This window comes from Columba livia, chromosome 3 (genome assembly GCF_036013475.1).
Source record: "Columba livia isolate bColLiv1 breed racing homer chromosome 3, bColLiv1.pat.W.v2, whole genome shotgun sequence".
NCBI lineage: Eukaryota > Metazoa > Chordata > Aves > Columbiformes > Columbidae > Columba > Columba livia.
The window spans coordinates 108,538,813-108,563,073 of NC_088604.1; the positions used below are offsets into that span (position 1 = coordinate 108,538,813).

Sequence of the window (24,261 nt, forward strand, 5' to 3'; positions counted from 1 at the left end):
GAGAGTGCCTGAATGGGTCAGGCTGAGTGCTTCACATCGGTTGTTCCCATTCTGGTTGTGAGCAAGTATGTCAAGAGCTGCAAGTCTGAGTGGAGCCAGCAGGTTTGGGGTGTGTGACCCTTGCCCTGAGGCAGGCTGTGACTGGTCCTCTTTCCTCATTTTTCTTGTTATAGAACCTGAAGGCAAACAAGCTCTTGTGAACGCAACGCTGGAGGCACAAGGTATGATGCCTTCCTTCTCCCTGTGTGTAATGTATTAGGAAGCCAAAAGAAGAGGACACGGTGCGGATCCTCTGGGATTTGTGGGGGAGTGTAGGAGTGTGGCATGGTGCTAGCAGGCCTGCTTCGAGTTTATGACAGGGCAGCCATGCTGCTTGGTTCCCAGGCATCCTTGTTGTGTCGGTGAAATTTGCTGCACTCTTTGTCCTTACAGGGGTGAATACAGATACAGGGGGCTTGGTCCTTACAGTTCTTTTTACACAAATAGTTGTGAGGAGGCTGTTTTTAGGATGGCTGATGTGTGCTGTGTTTTTATGCAGAAGCCTGACCTAGCCTGCAGCTCCTGGCAGGTGCCCAGCCCTTCCTTGGATGTGGCTGAGGCTCATGCCCAGGCCCACCCAGAGGAGGCAGGTGCAGGAGGGGAAGGCTTTCCTCAGCCAGCATTTAGCTGAAGGAGGTGAGCAGGGAAAGGCTGGGGGCTGGCTTATAGAGAGAGGGGTAGGCAGTGTGTTCTGGGCAGTGAATCTGTAGAGTCAAAGGACATGACTATCAAAAGTAAGCTTGGCTTTTCCTTGACCACAGGATCTGGTCCTGAGCTGGAATACTCCAGCATGGCTGCATTTCCTTGGAGACACAGATGACTTCTCATGGAGAGAACCTGGTCTGTAGTGCCTGACTGAGTCAGGGTTAGGTGGGAAGGGAACTCTGGAGGCATCTGGGCTAGTAACTGTATCTCTTCAGGGTCCCAGATTAGGCATGGGATCTCTCCTTCTCTCCCAAACCTGAAGCAGGATTCAAGTGGCTTTTATACCTGTCCGCATCCACTACTCGAACTCACATTTCAGACTTTGTGGAGAGGAGTTTGTTTCTTTGTGTGTGCCTGGAAATAGAGCAACATTTTAGTTTTCAAGAAAAGTTTTTTAATTGTGTTCTATTTGCACTGTAAAAAAGGTGGATTTATTTTAAGAAGCTGTTTGGATGCTTTGAGCTGTGCTCCTGCAGCTGGTGAGTTTCCCTGTATTCATTTTTTAGGAGCTCAAAGATTTATTCACTAAACTGGAGAAGGATGGAGATGGAAGAGTGAGCTTTGGGGTTGCAGTTTGGCTTGTTCAGCCACATGACCACCTTTTTCCAGGGTACGTCAATGTCTCTCAAGCAGCCAAGACTGTCATAACTTCATGGGCTGAGCTGAAAGGCAGAAAGATTTCTTTGTAAAAAGGATCCTGGCTTTCTACTTGTCAGTCACTGTTTGGTTGTGATCTGGACTTCACCCACTGCTTGGTGACCAAAAGGCTCCCTTGGGAGCTGCCTGAGTAGGAGCAAACCCTGTGCAGGTAGAGTAGGATGGTAATACAGAAAAAGAGAGGGCTGCCGGGCCTCATCTTTTTACAGGAGAGAGAGGGATGCATATCCTAGCAGAAGAAAAAGAGCACCCCAGTTCATTGGCTTCAGAACCACTGACATGTCTGCACCTCTTGTGACTCAGGATGTCCCTTTTTTAGTGCTGCTGTGGTTTAACAAGTGCATGAAGCAAGCTTCATGCACATTTTTTTTTGTTTGATGTGAAATACTCCTTTTTCCTTAGTGCTTTTAATTCCAAGGACTGACAAGGCATTTGCAAATGTTTTTGAAGTAACTGTGCTTTAATGCATTAAGTTAGAAGTGAATAGCTGATTACTCTGACAGCCAGGACAGCTCCATCCAGGATCCTGAGTAAAACAACTCCAAAAAAGAAAAATAAGAAAAAAGTAATTGTTTCAAGTTCTTTTTGCTTAAGACTTTGAGGTAACAGTTCTCTGAGGATAGGCTCCCTCCAAACCCGGTGTGAAATTGGTACTCTTGGAGACATTACCAGTTCTGTATCAGCTTTCTGGCTTCTGCTTTTTGGTTCAGCTTGGCTGAATCTCATTTACCTTTGAAGCTGGCCTCAGCCCAATTTTAACTTCTAGATCAAACAAAATGTGGGATGACAGTCCCCATATGACAGTTTTCACTAGACCCTCTGATGCTATATAACTTTCCACGTTGTTCTTTCTGTGGATACTGAATTTTCATGGGTTAGTAGGGAGACCAAAGTGCATGGTCTGTGCCTGTCATCCTGCTCCTTAGAGGCAGCTCAGAACATCATCTTCCTGGCAGCTTGGTGTTGTTTTTAGAATGTTCTCCAACATTGAAGGGATCCCTGGAGTTTCCTTTCAATATGGAAAGCTGTCAGTTTTTCTCTGCCAGTTTTAACCCACTGACTCACCTCCACTGCTTTTTTCCACAGTGTCAGAGGAGCGTGCACAGGGAAGCAGTTGATCCTTCTGCCTGAGCTATGTGGGCCCACATCTATTCTCCAGCATTGAATGGCACTAGATTTGCCAAACTTGTCATTGCCGTATGAGCCCTGGGAGAACTTTGAGTAGATCCTCAAGGTCTCTGGTACTGCCTTGTGTAGTGGTGAGTGAAGTGAGCAGCAAGGCCTTTCAGCAAGCAGCTGTCTGGAGTGGAAGAAGCACTTGTGGTCAGGTTCATGATGAGGTGGCAGAGTGTGGCCACCCCAGGGCTGGGGCAAATCTGGGGTGGGTGTGACCTAAGCCTGTCTATGAGATGGGAGTGGATCTCTGAAAGACTGGCAGGGGGTCAGATGGTATAGCAACAGAAGTGCTCTTGGAACTGTTAGAAGAGGGAGAAAGTGATTTCAGTCTGCACTGTGCTTGCAGAGGCTGAGTGGCAGCACAGAGGAGCAGGTGAACCTGGCAGAGCTGCCTGCAGCTTTGGACAACACAGTCATGGTTCCCAGGAGTGGGCTTCAGCATGCAGCCATCACCTCCTACAGTCACAAACTGCAGTGCCTCAGGTAAGGGTACTGCTCCCTGTGCGGTGGGCCCTTCTGTGGGATGCGTGAGATGTCTCTTAATGTGCTGCTTGCTGTGCCTGCAGGATCCAGGTCAGGCAGATTGCCAGGGAGAGGGACAAGGCAAGGCTGGACTTGGAGAAAGTGGAGAGACACTGCCTAGAGCTTGACAGGGAGTTGGATGAGCTCTACGTCGCTCTCGAGCACACCCAGAGCAAGCTCAAGTAGGAGAGGTCCTTTTGGTGGGGCAGGGAAAGTGGTTTTCCTGTGGGTGCCCACAGCATCTTTCTCCTGTCCCAGTCTCCCTTTAAGAATCTCCCACGTGATTTGCCATTGTGTCAGTGGCAGAGAAGTCCCTGAAGATCCCACCTGCCCCTCTCCCCAGCCTCTCCCCACAGTCCCAGCATCCCTCCAACTAAGCTTTCATCTCCTGCTTTGTGCCTGGTGAGAGGGGGTGTCTGGAACACATGGCCATCTGAGAACACGAGCTGGGTGCCCCAGCCATGTTGCTTCTCTTTCACAGGGATGCTCAGGCAGAAACAGAGGCAAAAGAGCTGCTTTTGCAGCAAGCAATCAAACACCAAGCAACACTGGAGGCCAGTACGCAGTTTCTTCAGGGCAAAGAGGACTTCCTGCAAGGGGGACTGAACCACACAGTGAGGGTAAGTAAAACTGCCCTGGATGAGAAATTTTCACTTCAGAGGAGGCAAAGCAGAGGTGGTAGCAAAGATGGATGGTTTGTGTCACTCTTGCTGGGAAGGACAGGAGTTCTATGCAGAAAAATCATCAGCCACATCCATACTATTAAATTAAATAAAGAGCCTGTTCCCTTGCCTTGACATTATTAAACCCCCATGTTGTCTGTTCTGAACAGTTTGGCCCTTGGTTACACCTGAACACTTGGTGGCTGCGGGTAAAATTGTGCCGGGGACCATTCCAAAAACAGAGATGGTGGTGTCCGCGTGCCTGGAATTTTCCCAGTGCTGTTCAGTGTAGAAGTACAGACAGAGATAGCTCAGGCCTTGCTGCCTTTGTTGGCTGTGAGGGAAACCATAGTTTTGTGAAGCAGAGGTAGAGATGAGCCTGTGGGGCTGCCTAGCTCTGATTCTGCAAAACCCACTCCTACATCTGTCCTTTGGAGACATGAGTCAAACCCCAGCCCCTGTGGTGTCTATTAGCAGCATGGTTGTCCAAAGCAGGGTCTCCTGCGAGCTGTGCTGCATTTGGCATGCTGATGAGCCAGTTGTTTTACAGCTTCCTGATAAAGGCCCATGGCTGATGAACTCATGCTGTCATGCGAGGACCCACAACATCAAGAGAATCTTCTCCCTTTTGTTTGCAGGAGAACACAGAGCTGAAAAACAAGGTTGCGGACATGGCTGAGAAACTGGCGGCCTCTGAGAAGCTGGTTTTGCAGCTGCAGAAGGATCTCAACTGCATTGTGAAGGACAAGGTAGCCTTTCTTTCTCTGTTATGGTTAAACATGAACTTCTCAGGAACCCATAAAAAAAAATTGAACCTTTTCTGTGATTTTTTTTTTTTTAATTTTGGTTCAGTTGGTCTGGTTCCACCCCCTTTGAACTCTCCTGGAAAGGAAAAGTACTGGCTTTTAATTTAGGCCTTTCAAAGTTTGAAAAAAAAAGGATGAGAAAAGTTTGCAATTATAGAAAATTCTATGAATCTACAGTCTGCAAGTGAGAACTTTAGAATCTGGTTTCCAGAAAAGTAAAGCTTTCTTTTTCACAAGTATTGAAGTAAAAGGTTAGTTTTAGTGTCTTCCACTCCACTTAGGCACCTGGTAAAATGGATCTGGGGAAAGACATGAGCCTGTGATCTGGTTAGCTAGTTTGGGAAAGCTAGCACGCCTGTAGTTTGGTGTCTCTCACACATGAAGAAAAATGTTTTTCCTCCTCTTTCTGCATCTGACCCATCCTGCAGGTGTCAATAGGAACCCTTCCATTGAATCTGTGGGTGTAGCACCATGACTCCGGTGATTTAGTAGAGCTTTTGCCTCTCCGTTTGGAGAGGTGATGATTTCCTTGCTGAGAAGTGTTTCCCTCTGCTTGTGCAGCTGCGTCAGGTGGAGCCCCACAGCCCAGAGCTCCCGAACCAGAGTGAGCTCTTTGCCGAGATTGTCCTGGAGTACGAGCGGCAGTGCCAGGTACGGGTGGGCAGCTCTCCAGCGATGCTGTTGTGGAAGTACAGCTCTCACTGGCTCATCTCTTGGGCACTTTGTCCTGGTGGAGAGGAAGGAGGCAGTCCTGATCAGAGCACAGAGGGGTGATCCCTCTTGCCTTGCTCAGTGTCCTTTGGCAGGACACAGTTGTGCCCCCAGTAAAGCAACCTGTCTCCTTGCTTCTGCAGTTGGTTCCCTTGCTGGGATACTGGCAGGGAGGAGTAGGGGTGGTTTATAAATTCTTCCCTTCCTGGCACCCTGTAGCCACAGGCTATTTTGTTTGGGAACCATGTAGCTCTGTGTATAAGGACAGGCCACTCTGGGCTCTGTTGCATTCTTCTTTGGAAAGCATGTTACTAGCTGAATTCTTTTTGCTTTTCCCTTCCTCCTTCTTGCCCCCACTTTAACAACCTCTAAAAAACTTGTTGCTGCTGGACTCTGCTAGAGAGTCAAGGTGAGCATGTCCAGGTACCTAGTGTGTGTGTGGTCCAGGCATTGGTGTTGTGTGTGTTGTACATCTTGCAGGGTGCTGTGCTCCTGTCCAGGCCTTTGGGCTCTCCGGGACGTGAGCACAGCCTGTTTCCCTTCTCTCATTTTTAAGTGACTTGTGTGTCTTGCTTGTTGTGTGTTGCTGCGTGCTCTGTGCCTTGGCTCCTGAGTTCTGTGCTCATCGCATTGCCTGTTTGTTTCCATGTGCCGTGTGTGGCTGGTGAACACCGCTGAGTAGAGACAATGACTTATCTAATCCTCTCAGCAGGGACTGAAACATGCATTTTAAGCAACACTGTTTCACGGATGCAGCAAATAGCCCTTCTTGTACTTGGAGGCAAACATGCCAGAGCACTTTCTGGCGCAGCATTGCTGCAGGTGGCACCAGAGGGTTGAAGATGCTTGGTGCTGCGATATAAACTGATGTCTGCTCGAAGTGGACAGTCCAGAGGGAGGCAGGATGCCTTGTATGCCGTTGCTTCTGGTGTGGACTGAAGGGTGTGAAGTGAAACACGCAGTTGCCCAGCTCATGACACCTGCATGGAAGTGGCTCATTGCACTGATGTGGTGGCTCACAGCAAATAAGCAACACCAGCCATAGAACTCCCTGCTCCGGGCTGATGTTGGCACTGAGATGGGATAAACTCCTGTGCTTGCCTCTGAGGCAGGACGTGCCTCATGCTGTACTTCCCATGGGATCAGTACCTCCTCACCTCGCTTTATTCCTCTGCAATCTGGAGATGTTCCTTTCCAGAGCCCTGTGGAGCTTGCTTCACCATAAATCCTGCTGTTGCTTTATCTGCATACAGCAGTGCTTGTTGGCTAGCCCAGAGATTCACAGGAGCATCCTCAAAATGTAAATGCAAACCTCTGGGCTGTGTGAGGGATTGTACGGAGATAATAGTGTTTCTTGTGTGTTGGTCCCTAGCAATAGTTGTACTTAGGTCAGGAGGCATCTCAGGAGGTTCAAACCTCCAAGGTGTCTGCAAAAACCCCTGGTATTGTGTGCTTTTGCATGCAGGGGCAGTTGCTTGTGGCTTTTTGTGCGTTATGGTGTCTAGTGGTGGTGGTCATGGTATTCTGGGCTTGTATTTCTTCTTTGGCTCTTCCAAAATCTCTCATCTCTGCTTGTGTGGGAAGAAAATGCCTTATTCTTTGACTGTGCTGGAGAGCAGGCTCTGCTCTTCATGCTGCAAGAGATCCTGAGTACACATGGCTGCTGGGAGCTGTGGACGCTCAGCCCCCTGCAGCCCTGGTGAGCTTTGTAGCTGCATCATGACCAGTCTCTGCTTCAGGTGCTGTGGAACCAGAACAGAGTGCTGCAAAGGGAGCTGGAAGGGCTGCGTCTCCAGCTACAAGAGAGCAGGGCTGTGCGAGGGCTGCCAGCAGGAGGTAAAATGCAGGAGGGTTCAGTGTCTGTCCGTCTTCTCAGCAACCACAGGGTTCCCTCCAGATCAGAGTTCCCATGGGAATATGGGTCAGCTCGTTGTGCCTGAGCTCTTGCTGCCAGTTCTGGTACTATGCAGCCATGGAAAGGAAGGAAGGGCATGTTGGGTGGTGAGAAGGAGGGACATGGAGGAAAGGAGGCTCTTCCATCTTGAAAGCGAGTGATGGTGACCTGTGGACTAGGCAGCTGGGAATGAACAGGAAGATTTTCACTTTTGAGGTTGTTGAGGAAACAGAGAGGAAGTAGCCCCAAATGGTGGATTGGGAGATTAATTTTGAGCATTAGGAAAAAACTCCTGGCCCAGAGGGGTGATGCAGCACTGGGGTAGTTGCCAAATAGGTGTGGGATCTCCATCTTTTGGGGCTATATGGACTTGACTGGATGAAGCTGCAGCCATCCTGTTGTGTCTTGTAGGCCTGTCCTCAGAGGGCTCCTCTCTGCCAGTGTGCCGCTCTCCCTGCCCTCTGGTTCCCACTTCTGTGTGCACAGAGATGTCACTCCCAATGGAGCAGCTCCAAGAGCAGCTCTGTGACCTGAAGGTGCAGCTGGAAACCAAGGTGAGGGGGTGGGGGGAGATGTCCTGCCTTCGTGGTACCAGTGTTTGGTAAGCACCCTACTACAGCATGGCTGATGGGGCATCTGTTCTGGGAGGCTTTCTGGAGAGTTCAAGCTGGGGAGCAGGGTGGTACCTTCTTTCTCTGCTGGGGTTATTGCATGTCCTTCCCCAGCCCATCTTAGCTGGTATGAGGGTTTGGAGCTCTCGCTGGCTGGCAAAGGCTTTGTGAAAATCTCTGTCAGCTTGTAAAATGTTCGTGTGGGTCTTGCTCCTTATGGGGAACCAGAGATTAATTCTGATCAGTGTTGCTATTGTAGTAAAACCAGCAACAGGACCAAGAGGAGAAGCAGCCAGGTGTCTCCTGGAGGCATAGGGAGGTATCGGAGCCCTGTCTCCCTGGGCTTGCAGCACACTTTAAATCTACTTGGTCTAAAGGGACAGTGTGAGCCCAGCCCTCCTTTTAGACAGCAGTGAGTGCTCATGCGAGAGGCTTCAATTTTCACCTTTACTCTCCCTTTTGCTGCTGAACTGAGAGGTCAGGAATGCTGGTTTGGTTTCCACTGCACTGCAAGAGTAAATCCTAAACTGTCACACAGGCGAGGAATAGTTCAAGGAGCACAAAGCTGCTTGCAGATCTTCTGCCTGCTTCACAGTCTTGCATTTGTGCTCATCAAATCTTGGAGCTCTTAGCATAATTTACAGGGGAGTTGTGGGGGGCAGCAGCTACTCATCACCACATCTAGGACAAGGGACCACTCTGTGGAGTGGAGGAAGGATATGAGGAACAGCGGTGGATGATGCCCTGGCCTCTCCCATCTCTCTGGGGTCCCTTGCAAACAAGGAGGAAGGGGAGAGCTGCACTGCTTGCTGTGAAGAGCTGGGACCCACTGATATCTGCTTATTAGAGACTGATGTGTGAGACTGATTATTGCTTTAAGTTCAGTAGGGACCAGAACTGCCTGTTGAGAGTGACCAGTAGGTTGATCTGAGTCAGAGTTATTGGAACAGAGGGGAGCTCTCAGGAGCATGGTGCTAATATCCAAATCCTGTCTCATCCCAACAGATAAACTATTATGAGGAAGAAATCGAGTTAATGAGGAAAAACTTTGAGAGAGAGAGTAAGGACAGCGAGGAAAGCTTCAAGGCTGAGACACGCAAGATGGAAGACCAGAAGAGAGACCTGGAAGAAACAGTTGCCAAGTACTGGGTTTTAATTGATAGCCTGAAGGAGCAAAAATGTGTATGGAGCCTGGAGCTGGGGGGGAGGTTTGAGATGGAGCAGGCTGGGGTGGGACAACAGCACATTGAAGACTTCTGCCATCCAGGGCAGCAGCTGGACCAGCAAAGATAAGAGCTGAGGATGCAGCCCAGGAACAGAGACAACCTGAGGTCTGGCACCAGTCTCTCTCTGGGGCTAAGCAGGAAACTTATCGTGCATCCCCTGCTCATACCAGAGTAGGTTGGGCTGATTTCTCATAGGGCTGGAGAGCTGCTTTAGTTTGGAAGAAAATCTGGGCAGCACTGCAGGGCTGCAGACGTTTGAGGTAAGATGTATAAACTCCCCTTATTTGAGTGGTTTTATATGAAGACTTTAAGTTTCCCTGCATGTTCTACAAGCTTATGTCAGAGACAGTGCTCAGCAAAGATTGTATCTCAAAACAGTGGGAGAAATGAGAGCTTTCTTCAGTGTTTTCTTATTATCTCTCTCATGGTCCTTCAGCAAACCTGGCTCCACTTGCTAGATCATCACAACCTTCTGTTGTAAAAGCAGCAAAAAATGGCTTAAATTTCTCTGTATAGCCAAAAAAGACTGGCTTATGGGAGAGTAAGGCTGTTGCTAAATGGCTGTTTATCGTCTCTTCCTGTGCTTGTGGAGCCAGTTGTGCACTCTCCCCAGAGACCAGAATGGCCTTGCAGAGGAGACTGGAGAGGAATTGGACAGGAAACTGTTGCCTGTCCATGCTTTCCCCCTCCTGCTTCCCAGCACACCCAACCACTGCCCTCAGGCTTTCCTTCTGCCTCTTCCCTGCTATGACTCCCTTCAGGAGTAGAGTAGAGTCCCTTATGGCTGTATGCAAACAGAGGATTTTGCTGGGTCATTATCTCAGTTTTAGGGCTGAGAAGCTGAGATATGTGGTAGGTGTGGGAGGAAGGATGTGACTTGGCCGAAGTCTATGGCAGACCAGGGGAATAAACTCAAATAACAGGAATACAAGGCATTTGAGATATGTTACCACCATCTCTGGTGAATGGTAGAGGGACTGGCTGTAGTGGGGAGCTTTCAGAGTTGTTGGAAAACATCTGATGGATGAGTCTTTGAGATGTGTGAAATGGTGTGGGAACTTTCTGTAATATTTAAGTGATTGCCTTGACTTTGTAACCAAAAGAAAACTTTGCATTACCTCTCCAGCAAAAGTATGTTCTGAGGCTGGCTGAGGTTTACAAGCTGTGTTATCAAATCCAGGTCACCAAAATGGTTTTTATCTTTAGGAAAGTTGCAGGGACTGAGCGGAATCAAGAGTTGTTATGCAGTGAATGCCAGCGTGAGGACAGCTGTAAGGCTTTGTTGCAGCAGCACTGATGTGGGAGGAGGTGTTTTCCCAATGATAAAGGCTCCAAGTGGAGACTTTCAAGAGCAGCATGCCTGGGAGAGGAAGCAGCGGAAGTAAAAGGACACGGTCCCTCTGTGGAAAAAGAGGCAGATAAAGTTGGAAGAGAAGGTTAAGAGGGAACAAGTCATGATGTGTGAGATGCTGGCTGTTGAGAAGAAAAAGAGAAAAAAACCCACCAGGATGAAATGGGAATAATGCAGAGATTGTGGGGCCAAGGGCTCTGGTGTTGGAAGGGAAAAAAGTGTCTGAAGAACTGCCATCTCAAGGGAAGGGAGCAGGTTGCCAAGACTCAGATGAGCAGGTAGACCAAGATCTGCTGCAACCTCAGCACCGAAGAAACAGAGAATAAATGAAAAATTGTGTAATTGATGAACCTGTGCAGACATCTGTTGCAGTGAATGGTCTGCTCTGCTGGAGCCAAAGCTGAAAGCATTGGTCAGTGAAAAATGAAATCTTGATAGACAAGGGGATGTGCTTGGGAAGGATGCAGAGAGAGTAAAGTTAAATGGTTTGCCTGCAGACAGCAGACACAGCATCATGTCAGGACAGAGACAGACTTGATCTGGAGGACAAGAAGAAGGGAAAAAAAGCCCTGGGAGACAGAGTGGCACAGCAGCGTAGGAAGAAACATGACATTCAGGCTGTCAAAATGGAGCTGGATATGGAAAGGGACAGGGTAAAACTGGAACTGATGCAGCTCAAATATGTCACGTACTGGCTAAAAAATGAACCCAGAACTCAAGAGATTTGCAGGTTTGAGCACAAAGGCAGTTTGTAGAACTAACAACACAGTGCTGCTGCTGCAAGAAAAGCAGATGCCTTGTGAAACACAAGGCTGCTTAACAACATGATGGTCCAAGACACTCTAGCAGCAGCTGTGTTTTCTCTTGACACTCTAACAGTAGCTACGTTCTGTCATGCTGTCCCCTGCTTGTCTTTTACTAACTGTGGGAGTGTGGTCAGAGAACTGGGATGTGCTCACATGGCTGAAGCTGACTACGCATTGGTCTCCTCTGCCTTGTACAGCTGCACGTGGGCGTCAGAGATGCCACAGGAAGCTCAGCATGTGAATCCTGATGTAAAACTGACTCTGAAAGCAGCTGCTGTGAGTGTTCTGCCAAGCAAGGGGAGCAAACACCATAGAGCCCAGGCACTAGTCCTCTCGCTTGTTTGGAAAGGAGGAACTTCCCCATTCAGCTCCTCTGCCTTGCCCATGCAGTGCCACAAATTGCAATACTGTCCTCCCCACCAGGATGGACAGTCTGTTCCTTTGTGCTCTTACCTGAGGCAGTTGAGTCCTGTGAGGACCTAGGGTTTAGCAGTAGCTATTGGATAGGTCCGTCTGTTCAACACAAAACTGAGCTTCCTTCCCACAAGTGCCAGTATTCGTTGACTCATGGGAGACTGGGAGTACCAGTGGGAATGGAAGGATAATGAGGCAGAGAGGCTGCCTTGGATTTGGGGTCGTAGCTGTTGTAGCCAGCACAGTAAAATCACAGAGGCCTCAAGCAAGCTGACTTCTCCAGATGTGGCTCTATTGCAGTTGATGGGTTGGGCTCACCACCTGGTTATCCTGTAGTGAAGTACTGGTGTGTCTTGATGAGCCAAATCACTTTGTTTCCACTTCTTTGCAGGCTTACAAAATAATTTCAGCCAGCTGAAAGCCACAGAAATTCAGGGTCTGATGCTGTTTGCCCTTGTTCCCCTTTATTTCCCTTCCCTTGAAGACCTGATTCTTCTCTACCAGGACTGTTGATTGTCCCCACATGTTTTGTGTGAGTTGTTGGATGGTTGTTTCTCAGATTTCTTTAGTTCTTGCTGTCTTTGAAAACCAAGCAGGAATGGAGCAGGGAGCCAGTGTGGAATGCCAAGAGCAAACTGGGCTTTTGCATGTATTAGAGAAGTTCCTTTTCCCTAGGTTTCCCATAGCAGAGGCTCGAGCATGGATTCCAGAAATTCTTCTAAAATAAGTAATTTATTCACAAGATACTGCATAGAGCAGCTTGAGCTGTGTCCCTCCTGAAGAGAGACCCTCAGCAGGAAAAAACTTGGATGATTATACTCCCACAATTCAAGCCCCCACCCCCATGCATCACTCTGGGCCACTTGTAAAATTAGAGTCTGGGGTCTCCGCATTCCTCATTGTATCTCTTCATTTTTGTCAGGTGGGCTGTCAATTAAAGTTCTGACCTTCAGTTGCTATTTTGCACCTGCAGCTGGAGAAAATAAGTTCTTGGTAACTGCCAAAACATTATTCTGCTAGTTGCAGTTCTGTTCCTTTACTTATCTCAAAGGACACAACTCCCCTTATCTTCTAGCTTGAAGACTCTGTGGTATTTTTTACTTAACAAAGCAGAAAGTTCAAAGGTTCACAGCTTGCAGAAGTTATGCTAAGCAAACTTACTTATGCTAAGTAAATTCTACATAAGCAGTATACCCAATAATTCAATAAGCTAAGGCAGTCCATTCCTTACCACATGGTTTTCTCACTGTGCTGTGTCTTCCTGCAGGGGAGAGCTGTGCCAGCTGCTGGAGGAGAACAGCTTGCTGAAAAGTCAACTTGGGAGACTCCAGCGAGAGCTGAGGCAGGCAAAGGAGAAGGGCAGCAAACACGATGAGTAAGAGAGGAGCCAGCTGTGGGAGGCTGGCAAATGGTGGATAGCTAGTGCGAGTAAAAGGAACAGCCACTCAGGTGCATTTACCAAAATCTAGCTGGCTCACCTGCCTTTTATTTTCTTGTTTCTGAGCAAGCCAGAACTCTCACACCCTTCACTCCCTGCAAAGACAGCCAATGCTGGGGCAGGCTTGGCCAGACAAAGGCTTGGGCAGGCCAGAGCACAGGGTCTGGAGCTGGATTTGGGGAAGACTGTGGGGATGGGCATGCTGAGGGAGGAAAGGATGGGCTTCTTTGCTCCACAGACCTTTTGGCCAGTAGCCTGCTGCTGCTTTGGGAAGCTTGAGATAGGTATTGGGGTCACCCACTGAGCCATAAATCCAAAGAGAGCTAGGTTTCTGGTGCAGATGGTCACAAACAGTCTGCTAAGCTGGTTCTCCCACTGTTCTTCATCCCCTGCTTTTTAGGCCTCTGACAATACTGGAGGACTTTGGATGTCCCCAGCTGTCTGCCCTGGTCTGGGCTGAGTCACCTGTTGGCGCAGAGACGCCTGACCCGCTCCTGAATCAATTCAGGACTGTATCTGTTTTGGCATCTTGTTGCAGGCCAAAACCAGCTGTGTGGCTCCCCAAAATGGGGCCTTTCCCTAGGGGGCTGTGGTTTGCTGCTCTCTGGCCTGAAGCTGATCGTACCCTTCTCCCTGACAGGAAACATGTGAGCGAGTTCAGCGGAGAGAAGGTGGGGGAGCTGGCTGAAATAGGAGAATTAACAGCATCGGTAAGAAGCCGTTAACACTAACAGGCTCTTGGTTAAGGGATTTAGGAGGACAGAAACTGCACGTGCTTATAGAGAGGAACAGGAATGTTTGTTTCAAACATTCAAACCCAGCCTTGCTTTGAAGAACCAGCTTCATTTTATACCTTGTCAAGTAGGGAAAATTTGTGTGACAAAAGCTAGTTGAGGTCTTACAGAAGGGAAGATGGATGTTACTGCAAAATCTCTAATGTGGTTGACTTTGTGTAGTTGCAGTCTTTCTCCCAGACACTTTGCTCACTCCCAGTCTCAAAACCACATGCTCACAAGCTCTTGGACATGTGTGGACACAAGGCCTGGCCAGGATTGCTTGTATGCAACATGGACGAGGGTTGCAGGCTGTTAATTCTTCACCTTGTCCTTGGGATTCCTCATGACTGGGAACCACCCTCTGATTTTTGGATGTGTCTTTTGTACTCTTTGGAGCCATCGGCTGCAGCAGGGTGGCCTTTGCTGGCCCTTACTGGCTTCAGCTTCTTTCAGCCACAAACCTGCTGCCCATTGTCTGCTTTTCTTCCTCTGGAGGAAAGCTGTGTTGGTTTCCCATTTCCTGGGAGGCTAGCAGGGGAATTGGATTTGGGGTGTGTTGCCACCTGGCTGTTAGATGCAGGTTTTCTGCTGACCTGTGCTGTGGTCTGGTCAGAGCATGGACCAAAAACTGCACCTTGCTCAGCATTGCTGCTGGGCATGGTGTCCTAGGAGAAATGTCTGGGGCATGGTACCATTTAGGGGTGATGTAGGCCGTTCTTTCAGCCCTTATCTGCTCCTTCATCTGTTGTTTTCACATGTGCACAGAGACATATTTCCATTCATACTCTATTCTTACCAATCTTAATATTTGTTACACATCTGCACAGTTGCCCCGCTGCCCGATCCCTCTCTCCCCTGCATTCCCTAGTGACCTCCTATCTGTGTGGGTTTTCTTACCCAATAAAACAGTGCCTGAACCCAGACACTGGGATTTGGTCAGGCTGGGAAACAAGGGCACTTGTCCTGAGTGCCCGCAAGGCCCTGCAGCGACAGCGGTGTTCTGAGTGGGAACCCAGCAGGAATACTGTGGAACAGGTTATGTTTCTGTTGTCTCTCTTCCCATCCCAAACCTCTGTGCATTAAATGTTTTGTTGTTTGGGTTTGGTTTTTTTTTTTTTTTTTCAACCTTTTCCAGAGTGAGAAGAGCAAGGGCGAGATCTCCCACCTGGATGTCAAGCTGAGCCGTGAACTGGCTGAACACAAGGCTGGCCACTGCACTGGCCCTGGCACTGTCTGGCTGCGGAGCCAAAGGCTTGCAGAGGCTGAGCAGCTACGAGGAACAGAGATTGCCGCAAGGCTGGAGCACCACCAGCAGCATGCAGCATGTTGGATGGAGATGGAGATGCTCCAACAGCAGCTCAAGGCCTCGCAGAAGAAGGTGGGTATTATTAAGTTAGTGGCAAGGTGGCAGGCTGCTGAGTGGTCCCTGTGAAGTTGGTATTGCCCTGATTGGGGTTGTATTGGAACCTTCCCCAGCCAGAAAAGACTGTCCTTTTCCTCTTTGTGGAGGACAACTGATTTGCTCTCCTGCTCAGATATGTCTGAAGACAGTTCAGGAGGAGTTTGGGATAGGTCCTTGCTTGCAGCTGCCCTTGTGGTGTCTCCTTTGTCCTTGTCTTGTGCAGGCTGGCTGGGCAGAGGAGATGGAGGCTGAGTGGAGGTGGCTCATGCAGGAGTGCCAGGCGCTGTGTATGGTTCCCCATAGCTCAGCTGGCAGAGGAGCAGTAGAGTGGCAGGGTCAAGTAGGGGCTGAGCAGGAATGACAGGGGCCAAGCAGGCCGTGTCTGAGGGGAGGGAAATTAGGTGATAGGAGCAGGAGAACAAGGATCAAAAAGAGAGAGAAAAGCCAATATGAGGAACATCCAAATGTGTTATTATCCTTCTCCTGCCTTGTACCCTGGGGACAGACTCAGGGACTGGCTCTAGGTACAGCTGTAGGTAGCCCTAGGGCAAAGCTGGACAGACCAGCTTCCCAGTACCAGGTTTGCCCTTTGCTGGTGGCAGGAGGCAGAGGACATGTAGTAGAGGCAGGGATTGAAGCCCAGCTTGCCTGGGATGTATCTAAGACCAAATCCAGGTGAACAGCCACCTCTGATTTCTGCCATTGTGGCCATTGGTGCTAGAACTCCCTCCTGGAGGATCCCTCCAGCAGCTCCTGCTGTAGCTGTGCTGGTGTGAGAGCCAAGGTGGGGGCTGAGGGTGTTTCCTAATCTCTCCCATCATCCGCAGCACACCCTGGGCCTGTCCCATTGCTGGCACAAAGCTGTAACCAGCTGTTGGTCTTTGTGTTACAGCTCTTAGAAGCCAAAGCAAGCCTGAGCAGGACCCAGGCTCTGCATGCTCTGCAGTTGCAGGAGGCCAAGGCCCAGATGAACAACATGGTGCCAAAGAAACAGTTTGAGCAGCTGCAGACAAGCTTGAGAGAGGAACAGTGCAAGGCCCAGAAGCTCCAGGAAAACCTCCACCAGCAGGCTGAGCAGATGTGCAGGCAGCTGGCAAGGACTCAGGTAAGCAGGGAACTGCAGGAACTCAGTCAGCAGTGCCAGGGAGGGAGCACTTCCAGCCTGGAAGGTAGCTGTGGTCAAAGCCACCAGAGGTTTGGACATAAGATGTTATATATCAAGCACCCCTGTGGCAAATGCACTTGATCTTCTTCAGGTGAAATTTTCATTCCTCATTAACCCAGTCACTGTCCTGCTCTCCCCGCTTTAATCCACCTACCCCAGACCTTCTGCCTAGAGGAACAGGAGTTATCCAGGGAGACAGTGTTGTCTCAGGCTGGGGAAAGAAAGTTTGAGCCCTTTCTGTGGAGATGTAGCCTGCACATAGTGGGCTGGTTTTATCTCTAGGGGACTGGGCAAGAAGGTGTTGGGCTTTTGCGAGTATGTCCTTTGTTTCAGGATACTGTGATTCAATTGAACTAACCTGGATGAAGATGGAGCAAATTATAACCTAAGGAATTAAAATGAGCTGATACAAAAACTGCAGCCAAGGAAACTATGTCTCTCCCTGGGTTTTTATGGACATGGCTGAGAGAGGGGAGGCCATTGGCTTGTTTTTATAGAAGACATTGCTGGGAATTATGTGCCTTGTCTTAATGGTTGGTGCTGACGTAGTCAAGGTTGTACTGCTCTAGAAACTTGTCTCACTGCTCTTTGCATCCTGCATCACCTCTGCTGATTCCCCCTGCTCTCGTTCAGGGAATGTAAGCAGAGCCCTGGAGAAATGCATGGTCCAGGATTGCCAGGGGCCATGTGAGTGCTGGGACAACCCAACGTTAGGTTTTGTTGCCTGCTACAGGAGGAACATGAGCATCTGCTGCAGGCGGCTGTGGAGCAGGCAGAGGGGCTGGAGCAGAATCTGAGTAGTGCTGAAGCTGCGCTAGTAGAGAAAGCGACTCAGCTCAAAGATGCCCAGGTGAGTGCAAGAGGGGTTAGTGGTGTGTGTCCCTGCCTGGCTGGGGCCCCTGCGTGGGAATGCTATACCTTACACCTCCTGTCCCTGCTGTAGGCCCAACTCTCCAGGAATAAACTGCTCATCAAAGACCTCTGTGAGGAGAAGAGGGGGTTTGCAATGGCGCTGCAGGCAGCTGAGCTGAAGCAGAAGAGCACTGAGGAGAAGAACCAGGTGTTAGAGGAACAAGCTGCAGCTCTGAAGCAGCTCATCAGAAAAATCACACCAGCATCCCTGAGTGGGTGATGGGGCACCCACTGTGGCAACCCTGTCCTTTTCTGGGGTTTGTCAGGTGCGGAAGGGAAGGTATGGCTGGGTTGGGAAATCAGCCTCATCCTCCTTGGGTTTGCCAGGATTTTCCTGGGTAGAAAGTAGAAAACAGAGAAACCAGAGTCCTTTAAGGAAATTAGTTCTGTGGACAGCTGAATTGTCCTACAGAAAGCACCAGCTTTGGTGCCTTTCTCAGTGGCAGTGTGCTGTTGTAACTCAGGTGTGTCTCAGGGCAGCCATCCCACAGGAGCTTTACGCGCTCTGGCAGCATGGTTGTTGGTGGTGTGGATGTTCCCTCCCTGTGAGGGTTGCTGATGGGGCCACACTTATGGCTAGAATGCCAGGGCAGGAGGACTTGCCTTTTCTTGCATCAAGCTCACTCCAAGCAGGAAAGCTGCATTGTGGCATTAAAATGTTTGCGATACTACAGCACTTCCTGCCATCTCCTGTCTGCTCTGTATTTCAGTAGCCTACCCCAGCTGTTGCTGAATTTTTATTCCCTACAGTTCCTTCTGGGCTCTAGGAGACTTTGGCTCTCCTAAAGCCTGAGCCTAGGATCCAAACCAACCTGTTGCCAGATTGTTGCACCTGCGATGAGCAGGATGGGCTGAGGGAAGAGCCTCCAAGGCCTTGGGGCAGCACTGGTGATCCCTATTCAGCACTGCACTTCTTCAAAGGAGATCAGGACGCATGGTAAGTGAACTGTGTCATCTTGCCTTCCTTGTTGGCCTTCACACACTGGCAGTGAGTACTGCTCTTGCCAAAATAGGTTATCTAAAAGGCCACAAAACCAAGCATTCACACCAGCAAATACTCAATTTATCTATTTACCCAGGGTGTTACCCTCTGCATGGAGGATGCATCATTGTCACAGTGTCCCTGCCTTGCTCTGTGCAGAGCAGAGGGTGTTTACATGGGGGCTATGGTTGCCATTAGCTGTGAAAGGACTCCTAGGATTTTGGGGGCTCTGGAGACTACTGCACAAGAGACACTAGATAAGCCTGATGGGATCAGGGTAGCAAAGCAGAAGCTGGACAAAGTCACCACTAAGAAGAGGGCTTAAGCTGTCATTGGTTCAAGAATAAAAGGAGATAAATTGGCTATGAGCTAAAACTTAGCCACTGCCTTTTAAGTCCCAGCCTGCCAGGGCAGAGGGGTTCCCTGCTCTGGGACTGTGACAGGAGATGGCTCTTTGTTCTAAACATGCTTTTTCTGTCCTGCTGGAAGGCAGCTGAGGCTCCTGTTTCTTTGCCTTGGGGTCCCTTGACAAGGGCCATGAGGGAAGCCCCTCAGAGGGTGTGGGCTAAGGCAGGGAGTTTCCTTGGCTGGGAGAGCAATGTAGTAGCACCTCAGGCATTTATCCTGTTCTTCTATTCTTCTGTAAGTATTTGCTTTTTGGCTCCTGTCAGAGAGAGGGGCTAGACAAACCTCTAGTCTTACCTAGGACTTATATTTTTGGATGTGTTATCTCTCAGCCACTACTCAAGAGTGAACAGCTCTATTAGAAAAAGCAAACAAGGAGAGCAGCTCTTCAGCTTTGCTCTAGTTTTGTGCTAACTGGAATCCTTAAAACCCTTTCCTCCCTTTCCCACCCCTACTCCAAATGTTCCCTATGCCCTGCCAGACCTCTGCTGGGAAGGAGGCTCTTCATACAGGGACAGAGGCACAGCCCAAATGTGCTGGGAGCAACCCTGGCCAGGCTCATGATTGAGATTGCAATGCTCATTCACTCAGCACCTTGAGAAACAACATTTACAGGCCTCTGGTAGGAGACAAGGCTTCATGTCTAATCCTAGAAAGAAGCTCACGCACCCTTGTCTGACACTTGGAAGAGCAGCTCCACTGAGACACCTAAATAACCAGTTGATTATTACCCTGCAGGGTCAGGATGGGTTGGATCAGAGAGCCAGGTCAGCGTGTTTAATGGACACAACATTAACTCCTGAAAAACATTAAATTGAAGGCTGAAGCAGTTCTTTATTTTGCAACCATAGAGCTCTCCTGCCTTCCAGAGCCCAGCCTGTTGGTCTTTTAGTCGCACATGCACAGTGTGAAAAAACTTCTCTAAACAAAAAGGAATTCACAAAACCTACTTGTAGCTGTGGGGCTTGAATAATGCCCCTTCCCCACCCCTCGCCTCCCACTATGCTGGATTCCCAGGATGACTACATTACCAGTATGCATCCTTTGGTCATGAAGAGCTGGCCAGTGTGGTTTGCATACTTTATAAACTGAGGGCTGATCTTCATGTCAGGTATCAAAGGCCATTAAGAGTGGGCAGGGTGTCCACTGCAGAAAAGCTGAGGAGTTCAGTCCCTGTTGTGGGCAGGCCACCAAGCAAGGGTTGTCCATCCTGCACACTTAGGACAGGATGTGCTCGAGGACTCCTTGTCGGATTAGCTGCTCACATTTCCAGCGGGGTAAAAAATGCTGCACAGAAACAAAAATCTTCCTTGAAACCCAGGCAGACTAGATTTGTTGCTGCACACAACTAGCTCTGTTTGTCTGCTGCATCCTGGTATGAGATCAGGCAGAGCTGAACTGCAGTCCTGAGCCATGCAGACAGTTTGCAATGTGTGCAAGGAGCTTTACAGGCAGGACCTGTGATGTGCTGCAAAACTGGGATAAGCAGAGGGATGTCATGGGAGAGAAAGGAAGAAAGAGAACAGACCACACTCTTGACACAAGTACCTGGCTATTCTTCTTCAACAGGACAGTGGTACCATCATCGATCTCAAATTCTCCATAGTCTCTTAAACACCGCACCTACAATGAAAAATGCAGCTTTCAGATCATCAGATCTCCCATAGAAAACTAGATATCACTGCTGACTTACAACATGTGCCCTACAACTCTAAGTATGGACACATTCCTACCCGCCTGCAGGAGCCTTAATATAGAGCAGACCTGGAAATGCAGAACCGCACTGATCCCACAGTCTGTGGACTCTCCCTGACGTTCTCTTCCTGCCTCTGTCTGGAGCAAGAAGCACCAGTGAGCAGATCAGCCCAGTCCTCCACAGAGACTAGAGGAAGAGCAGCACGAGAGACAGGGCCTGGGGAACAGCAGCAGCACTTCCAGGAGAACCTCCACCCCCACATACCAGAAAATGACAATCTGTTAACACTCTAACTGTGTTAACGAGCAGGCTGATTGCCATTATGTGTTCTTTTAAAGAGAACATCAGAACAGAGCACTTTGGCTACAGGCTCTGATTTCTCTTGCTTTGTTGTATCAATTGTATAAAATGATTTATAGTCTCAACTATCAGAATCCATTTAAAATAACAACAAAGAAAACTAGTTAACAATCCTTAACGTGAGGAACAAGGTTTCTAGTTGATCTGAGGGTTTGTTAAGTTTCTGCAAAATGCTGCAAAAACTTCTCTCTGGGATTCATATCAATCACCCCACCACACCAGTTCCCTGTGGACTAGAAATGCCATCTTTCACCCTACTTGGAGCCCTCAGTACAAGAGGAAGTAAAACAGTGGCAGGCAGAGTATAAGGAATAAAATGCAGGAGCTTGTAGAAGGTTTGGTGCTCTTGAAGGCTTTGCTCAATGACCTTCTATTTTGGGATTGGGGTGAAATTCTCTAAAAAAAGATGGTTGGGCAAAATGTTTGTTCACAGACAGAAACAGCCGATTTGTACTTACTTCGATATACAGGCTTTTAGGAGGTTTTATGTCCTGTGTAAGGTCCAACCCCTCCTCTCCTCCTACTGACCTCATGTAGGTAGCCAGAGACTTTTTGTAGCGACTGAACCACTCCACCTGCAGACATTAACAGTGATCGCTCAGGCAAAGCTGAACAGCCAGTGCTGAAAGACAGGACCCCAGTGAGCGAGATCTTTATTTGTGCTGTCGGACCACTGTTCCCAAGCAGGGTCATGCCAGTCAAAGGTGAATGCAAGCTGTTCTAAAGGGAAAAACTGTCCCAGAGGTGGAGCAATCTGGATTCAGGGTAGGACACATGTTGCTAATGTTAGCAGCTCTGTACATTGGTCTTGAGGTAGCATTTGAAAGCAGTGTGTGAAGACCTAGGTCTGCTGGCTACAAGGCTGATCTAGTGAAGACCACCTGATCCTTAAAAGCACCAAGTGTCAGTTTCAGTCATTATCCTTTTAGGGTTCTACTCATAGACAATGAATGAACAAATCAGTATTTACAGGAAGGCACACTGTCATGTTCGTAGTCAGGGAACACTAGTCTACCCTATTTTGACTACTAAATAGATAATCCATCAGGAGGAGTATGCTGAAAGAGGGCAAGAGTTTAGGGCAAGGCTGACTCACTTCCTCAGCTGACATGTGGAACTGGATGGTGTTTGGCAGGACACTGCCATACTCCCACCTTAGTGCTCGGATCCGCAGCAACCGGTCGTACCTGGGGAAAGAAAAAAGAAGAAGGGGCAAACTCAGCATCTTTGCTGATGTGAGCGCTGGCAGTATCCCCGGGCAACACTGATGCCCCAGCCTGCTCTCAGAGAGGATAAACTTGGGTCATTCCACCCTCCTTCCTTTAAAATATGAGATTTTTGGCCTAGCCAGTGACTGAAACTTTTAAAGACATGGAGGAAACAGGCCCTTGTCTTTGTGGTGGCGTTCAGTGGTACCAGCAATGAACACCAAGGGAGCCAGCCCCGCTGCTGCCCTGCTAAATGCACCTCACTGGGGAACCACTCTCCTGGGCCTGGAGTCCCACCGACCAGTGTTTGGGGACCCTCCCTGTGCCGGCGGGGATGAACCTGCGCTCCGGGGCCCCGGCAGCCCCCGCGGCACTCACAGGTAGGCCAGGATGCAGCGCTGGTTTCGGAGCAGGCAGCAGTGCCGAAACCGGATGAGGAAAATCAAGTCCGTCCGTCCCGCCTTCGCTTCGGATCTGGCAGAGGAAGAGCCGCGTTACAGAGATGCGGGGCGGCTGGTGGGCACTGCCAGGGCTCTGCGGGACGCGCCGTCCCGGGACTGGCCGCGACACTCACACGTCCGCCTGGTTCTGCTCGTACAGCGCCCGCATCTCTTCCAGCGCCTGCCGCAGCTCCTCCACCTGCAATACCGGGCACGGTCAGCGAGAGCAGGCCGCCCCTGGGCCCGTCCCGCCGCCCCGGCCCCGCAGCCCCGCTCACCCGGAAGGGCGGCAGGTGCCCGCCGGCAGCGCGGTGCAGCTCCCGCACCAGCCCCGCCGCCCGCTCCCCCGCCATGCCGCCGCGCGCGCGGGAAACGCGGCCGCTCCGCAGCCAATAGAGAGCGGCGGCGGGGCCTCGCGACGCGAGGGGGCGGGGCTGTGCCTCCCCCGGGCCCGACCCGCCGGGTTACGTGCAGCGGGCTGTGCGCGGCCTCAGGTCTGCGAACACGGGGGGCACAGGCAGGGCAGGCTCCCACCCCTGGCCTGGGAAGACCGCGGCGGGGCGTAACTGGCCCGACCCGGTGCTTTACAGCGGTGAGCCCCACGGTACTGAGCCCGCCCTCAGCACCCCTGTCCCAGGCAGGGCCGGCAGCGCCCCCGCCCTTCGGCACCCGGCCGAGCACCGGCGGCCGCGCCCCGGCCTGCAGACCCTCACGGGCAGCGGGAAGAGCCAGCTCTGCACCGGGGCAGGACAAGCCCAACTCATCCACCCCAATCTTGAGGCTTATTTTGAATTTTCACTTTTCCTGTTTTTTGGTTGGCCCCCCAACCCCAAGGTAGCCCCTCTAGGCCAAGAGTGACAGGAGCAGCAAGGGAGGGGCCCAGCCCAGCCTTGGCTTGGGGCACGGCCACACCCGTGCCTGGTCAGGTCAGCTGCAGGGACACCCCATCCCTCGGGATGTCCCCTCACACGCCCGGCGATGATGTCCCTTTGCACACCTGGGGATGTCCCCGTGCACACTCGGGGCCACACAGCACCCTGCAGGGGCAACTCACTCGTGCGGTGCGAGCTGTGCCAGCAGACCCAAGGACGAGGCAGGTTGAGATGAGGAGAGCGGGGCTGAGGGAGCGGCGGGATACTGCGAGGGCCTTACCAAAAGCCGTGGGGTCTTTTCCTCTCCTGCTGCTGGGACTGAGCCTGTGACTTCCAGGTGGTGCCTTCCAGCAGCAGCAATGAGAGCAAGGAACGGGAGGTGTTACCACAACACTTTAGGGGTCACGCTGAGAGCCCGTGAGTGGATAAGGTAAAAATTAGCATTTTTACCCTCTTTAAAAAATAAAAAGAGGTGCCTGTAGCAAAACTGATTTCACCATTCCTCTTTTTTTGATCTTCTCTGAGGTGCTGCACAGAGCTGTCTCTCTGCACTACCCTAGTCCTTCCCAGTCCACCTCCCTTTTGCCAGCAGCATCCTTCAAACCTGAAGCTTGCCAAAGCTAAAGAAGGGAAAATAAAATAAGTGAGGTGCGTTTCTGGATGGGACAGGAAATTTTTAGCCCTCAAAGTCCTAGAAAGGGAATCAATAACCCTGGACCATGGCTCGTCCTGCTCCAGGCATTTACTTCCCTGACCATGTGTTTCTATGGTTACTAGAGATAAAAAATATCTCGTTTCATGCATCACAGTTATGCAGCCATAGTCAAATACTGGAGGAGTGGGCAGAGCACAGGGGGGCTTTTACCCACGAGTGAGACACCTCAGTGTGGTTTCGTATGCCTGAAACATTTACGCTGCTCGTGTTTAGGATGATGTGGCACCTGTACGACTGAGCAGGGACGGTGGCTGGCTCTGGCAAGAGTGTTTTAATGCTCACAACAACTGTTTTAATTTACATTTTATGC

At 50.2% G+C, this 24,261-nt stretch overlaps 2 protein-coding genes across 25 annotated transcripts; one reads left to right on the top strand and one right to left on the bottom strand.

Annotated features, from left to right (window-relative positions):
• Positions 1 to 1,379: 1,379 nt before the first annotated feature.
• Positions 1,380 to 22,901, bottom strand: GINS1 (GINS complex subunit 1). 8 transcript variants are annotated; one of them, XM_065058921.1, is made up of 7 exons: positions 22,643 to 22,794; positions 22,499 to 22,563; positions 22,303 to 22,398; positions 21,813 to 21,903; positions 21,175 to 21,291; positions 20,209 to 20,283; positions 1,380 to 1,406 (listed from the first exon to the last, which is right to left on the bottom strand). In XM_065058921.1, exons 1-7 carry the CDS (start codon positions 22,715 to 22,717, stop codon positions 1,395 to 1,397), a joined length of 531 nt encoding a protein of 176 aa, XP_064914993.1. In that variant the 5' UTR covers positions 22,718 to 22,794; the 3' UTR covers positions 1,380 to 1,394. The 8 variants fall into 8 exon arrangements, with proteins under 8 accessions (XP_064914993.1, XP_064914992.1, XP_064914991.1 ...); XM_065058920.1 differs by lacking the exon at positions 1,380 to 1,406 and adding an exon at positions 10,594 to 12,553; XM_065058919.1 differs by lacking the exon at positions 1,380 to 1,406 and adding an exon at positions 19,475 to 19,947 and having other exon boundaries at positions 22,643 to 22,792.
• Positions 2,490 to 20,834, top strand: LOC102094490 (ninein-like protein). 17 transcript variants are annotated; one of them, XR_010471696.1, is made up of 18 exons: positions 2,490 to 2,660; positions 2,924 to 3,060; positions 3,144 to 3,281; positions 3,358 to 3,501; positions 3,581 to 3,719; positions 4,400 to 4,510; positions 5,129 to 5,218; positions 7,018 to 7,114; positions 7,584 to 7,726; positions 8,789 to 8,925; positions 12,848 to 12,955; positions 13,659 to 13,728; positions 14,930 to 15,172; positions 16,089 to 16,301; positions 17,095 to 17,211; positions 17,305 to 17,553; positions 18,024 to 18,210; positions 20,230 to 20,834. XR_010471696.1 is itself a non-coding variant. In XM_065058899.1 (16 exons), the coding sequence occupies exons 1-16, from the start codon at positions 2,601 to 2,603 to the stop codon at positions 17,491 to 17,493; spliced, it is 2,136 nt and encodes a 711-aa protein (XP_064914971.1). In that variant the 5' UTR covers positions 2,490 to 2,600; the 3' UTR covers positions 17,494 to 17,949. The 17 variants fall into 17 exon arrangements, 7 of the variants coding, with proteins under 7 accessions (XP_064914971.1, XP_064914973.1, XP_064914976.1 ...); XR_010471697.1 differs by having other exon boundaries at positions 17,305 to 17,539; XR_010471699.1 differs by lacking the exon at positions 12,848 to 12,955.
• Positions 22,902 to 24,261: the final 1,360 nt, after the last annotated feature.

Coding starts and splice junctions, on each gene's coding strand:
- GINS1 (XM_065058917.1), bottom strand. CDS start 22,717: ATGGCGGGGGAGCGGGCGGCGGGGCTGGTGCGGGAGCTGCACCGCGCT. Junction 22,564..22,642: donor GGCACCTGCCGCCCTTCCGG/GTGAGCGGGGCT, acceptor CCGGTATTGCAG/GTGGAGGAGCTGCGGCAGGC. Junction 21,904..22,302: donor CGCTGCATCCTGGCCTACCT/GTGAGTGCCGCG, acceptor TTCTTTCCCCAG/GTACGACCGGTTGCTGCGGA.
- LOC102094490 (XM_065058899.1), top strand. CDS start 2,601: ATGAGCCCTGGGAGAACTTTGAGTAGATCCTCAAGGTCTCTGGTACTG. Junction 4,511..5,128: donor ACTGCATTGTGAAGGACAAG/GTAGCCTTTCTT, acceptor CTGCTTGTGCAG/CTGCGTCAGGTGGAGCCCCA. Junction 16,302..17,094: donor GGCAGCTGGCAAGGACTCAG/GTAAGCAGGGAA, acceptor TGCCTGCTACAG/GAGGAACATGAGCATCTGCT.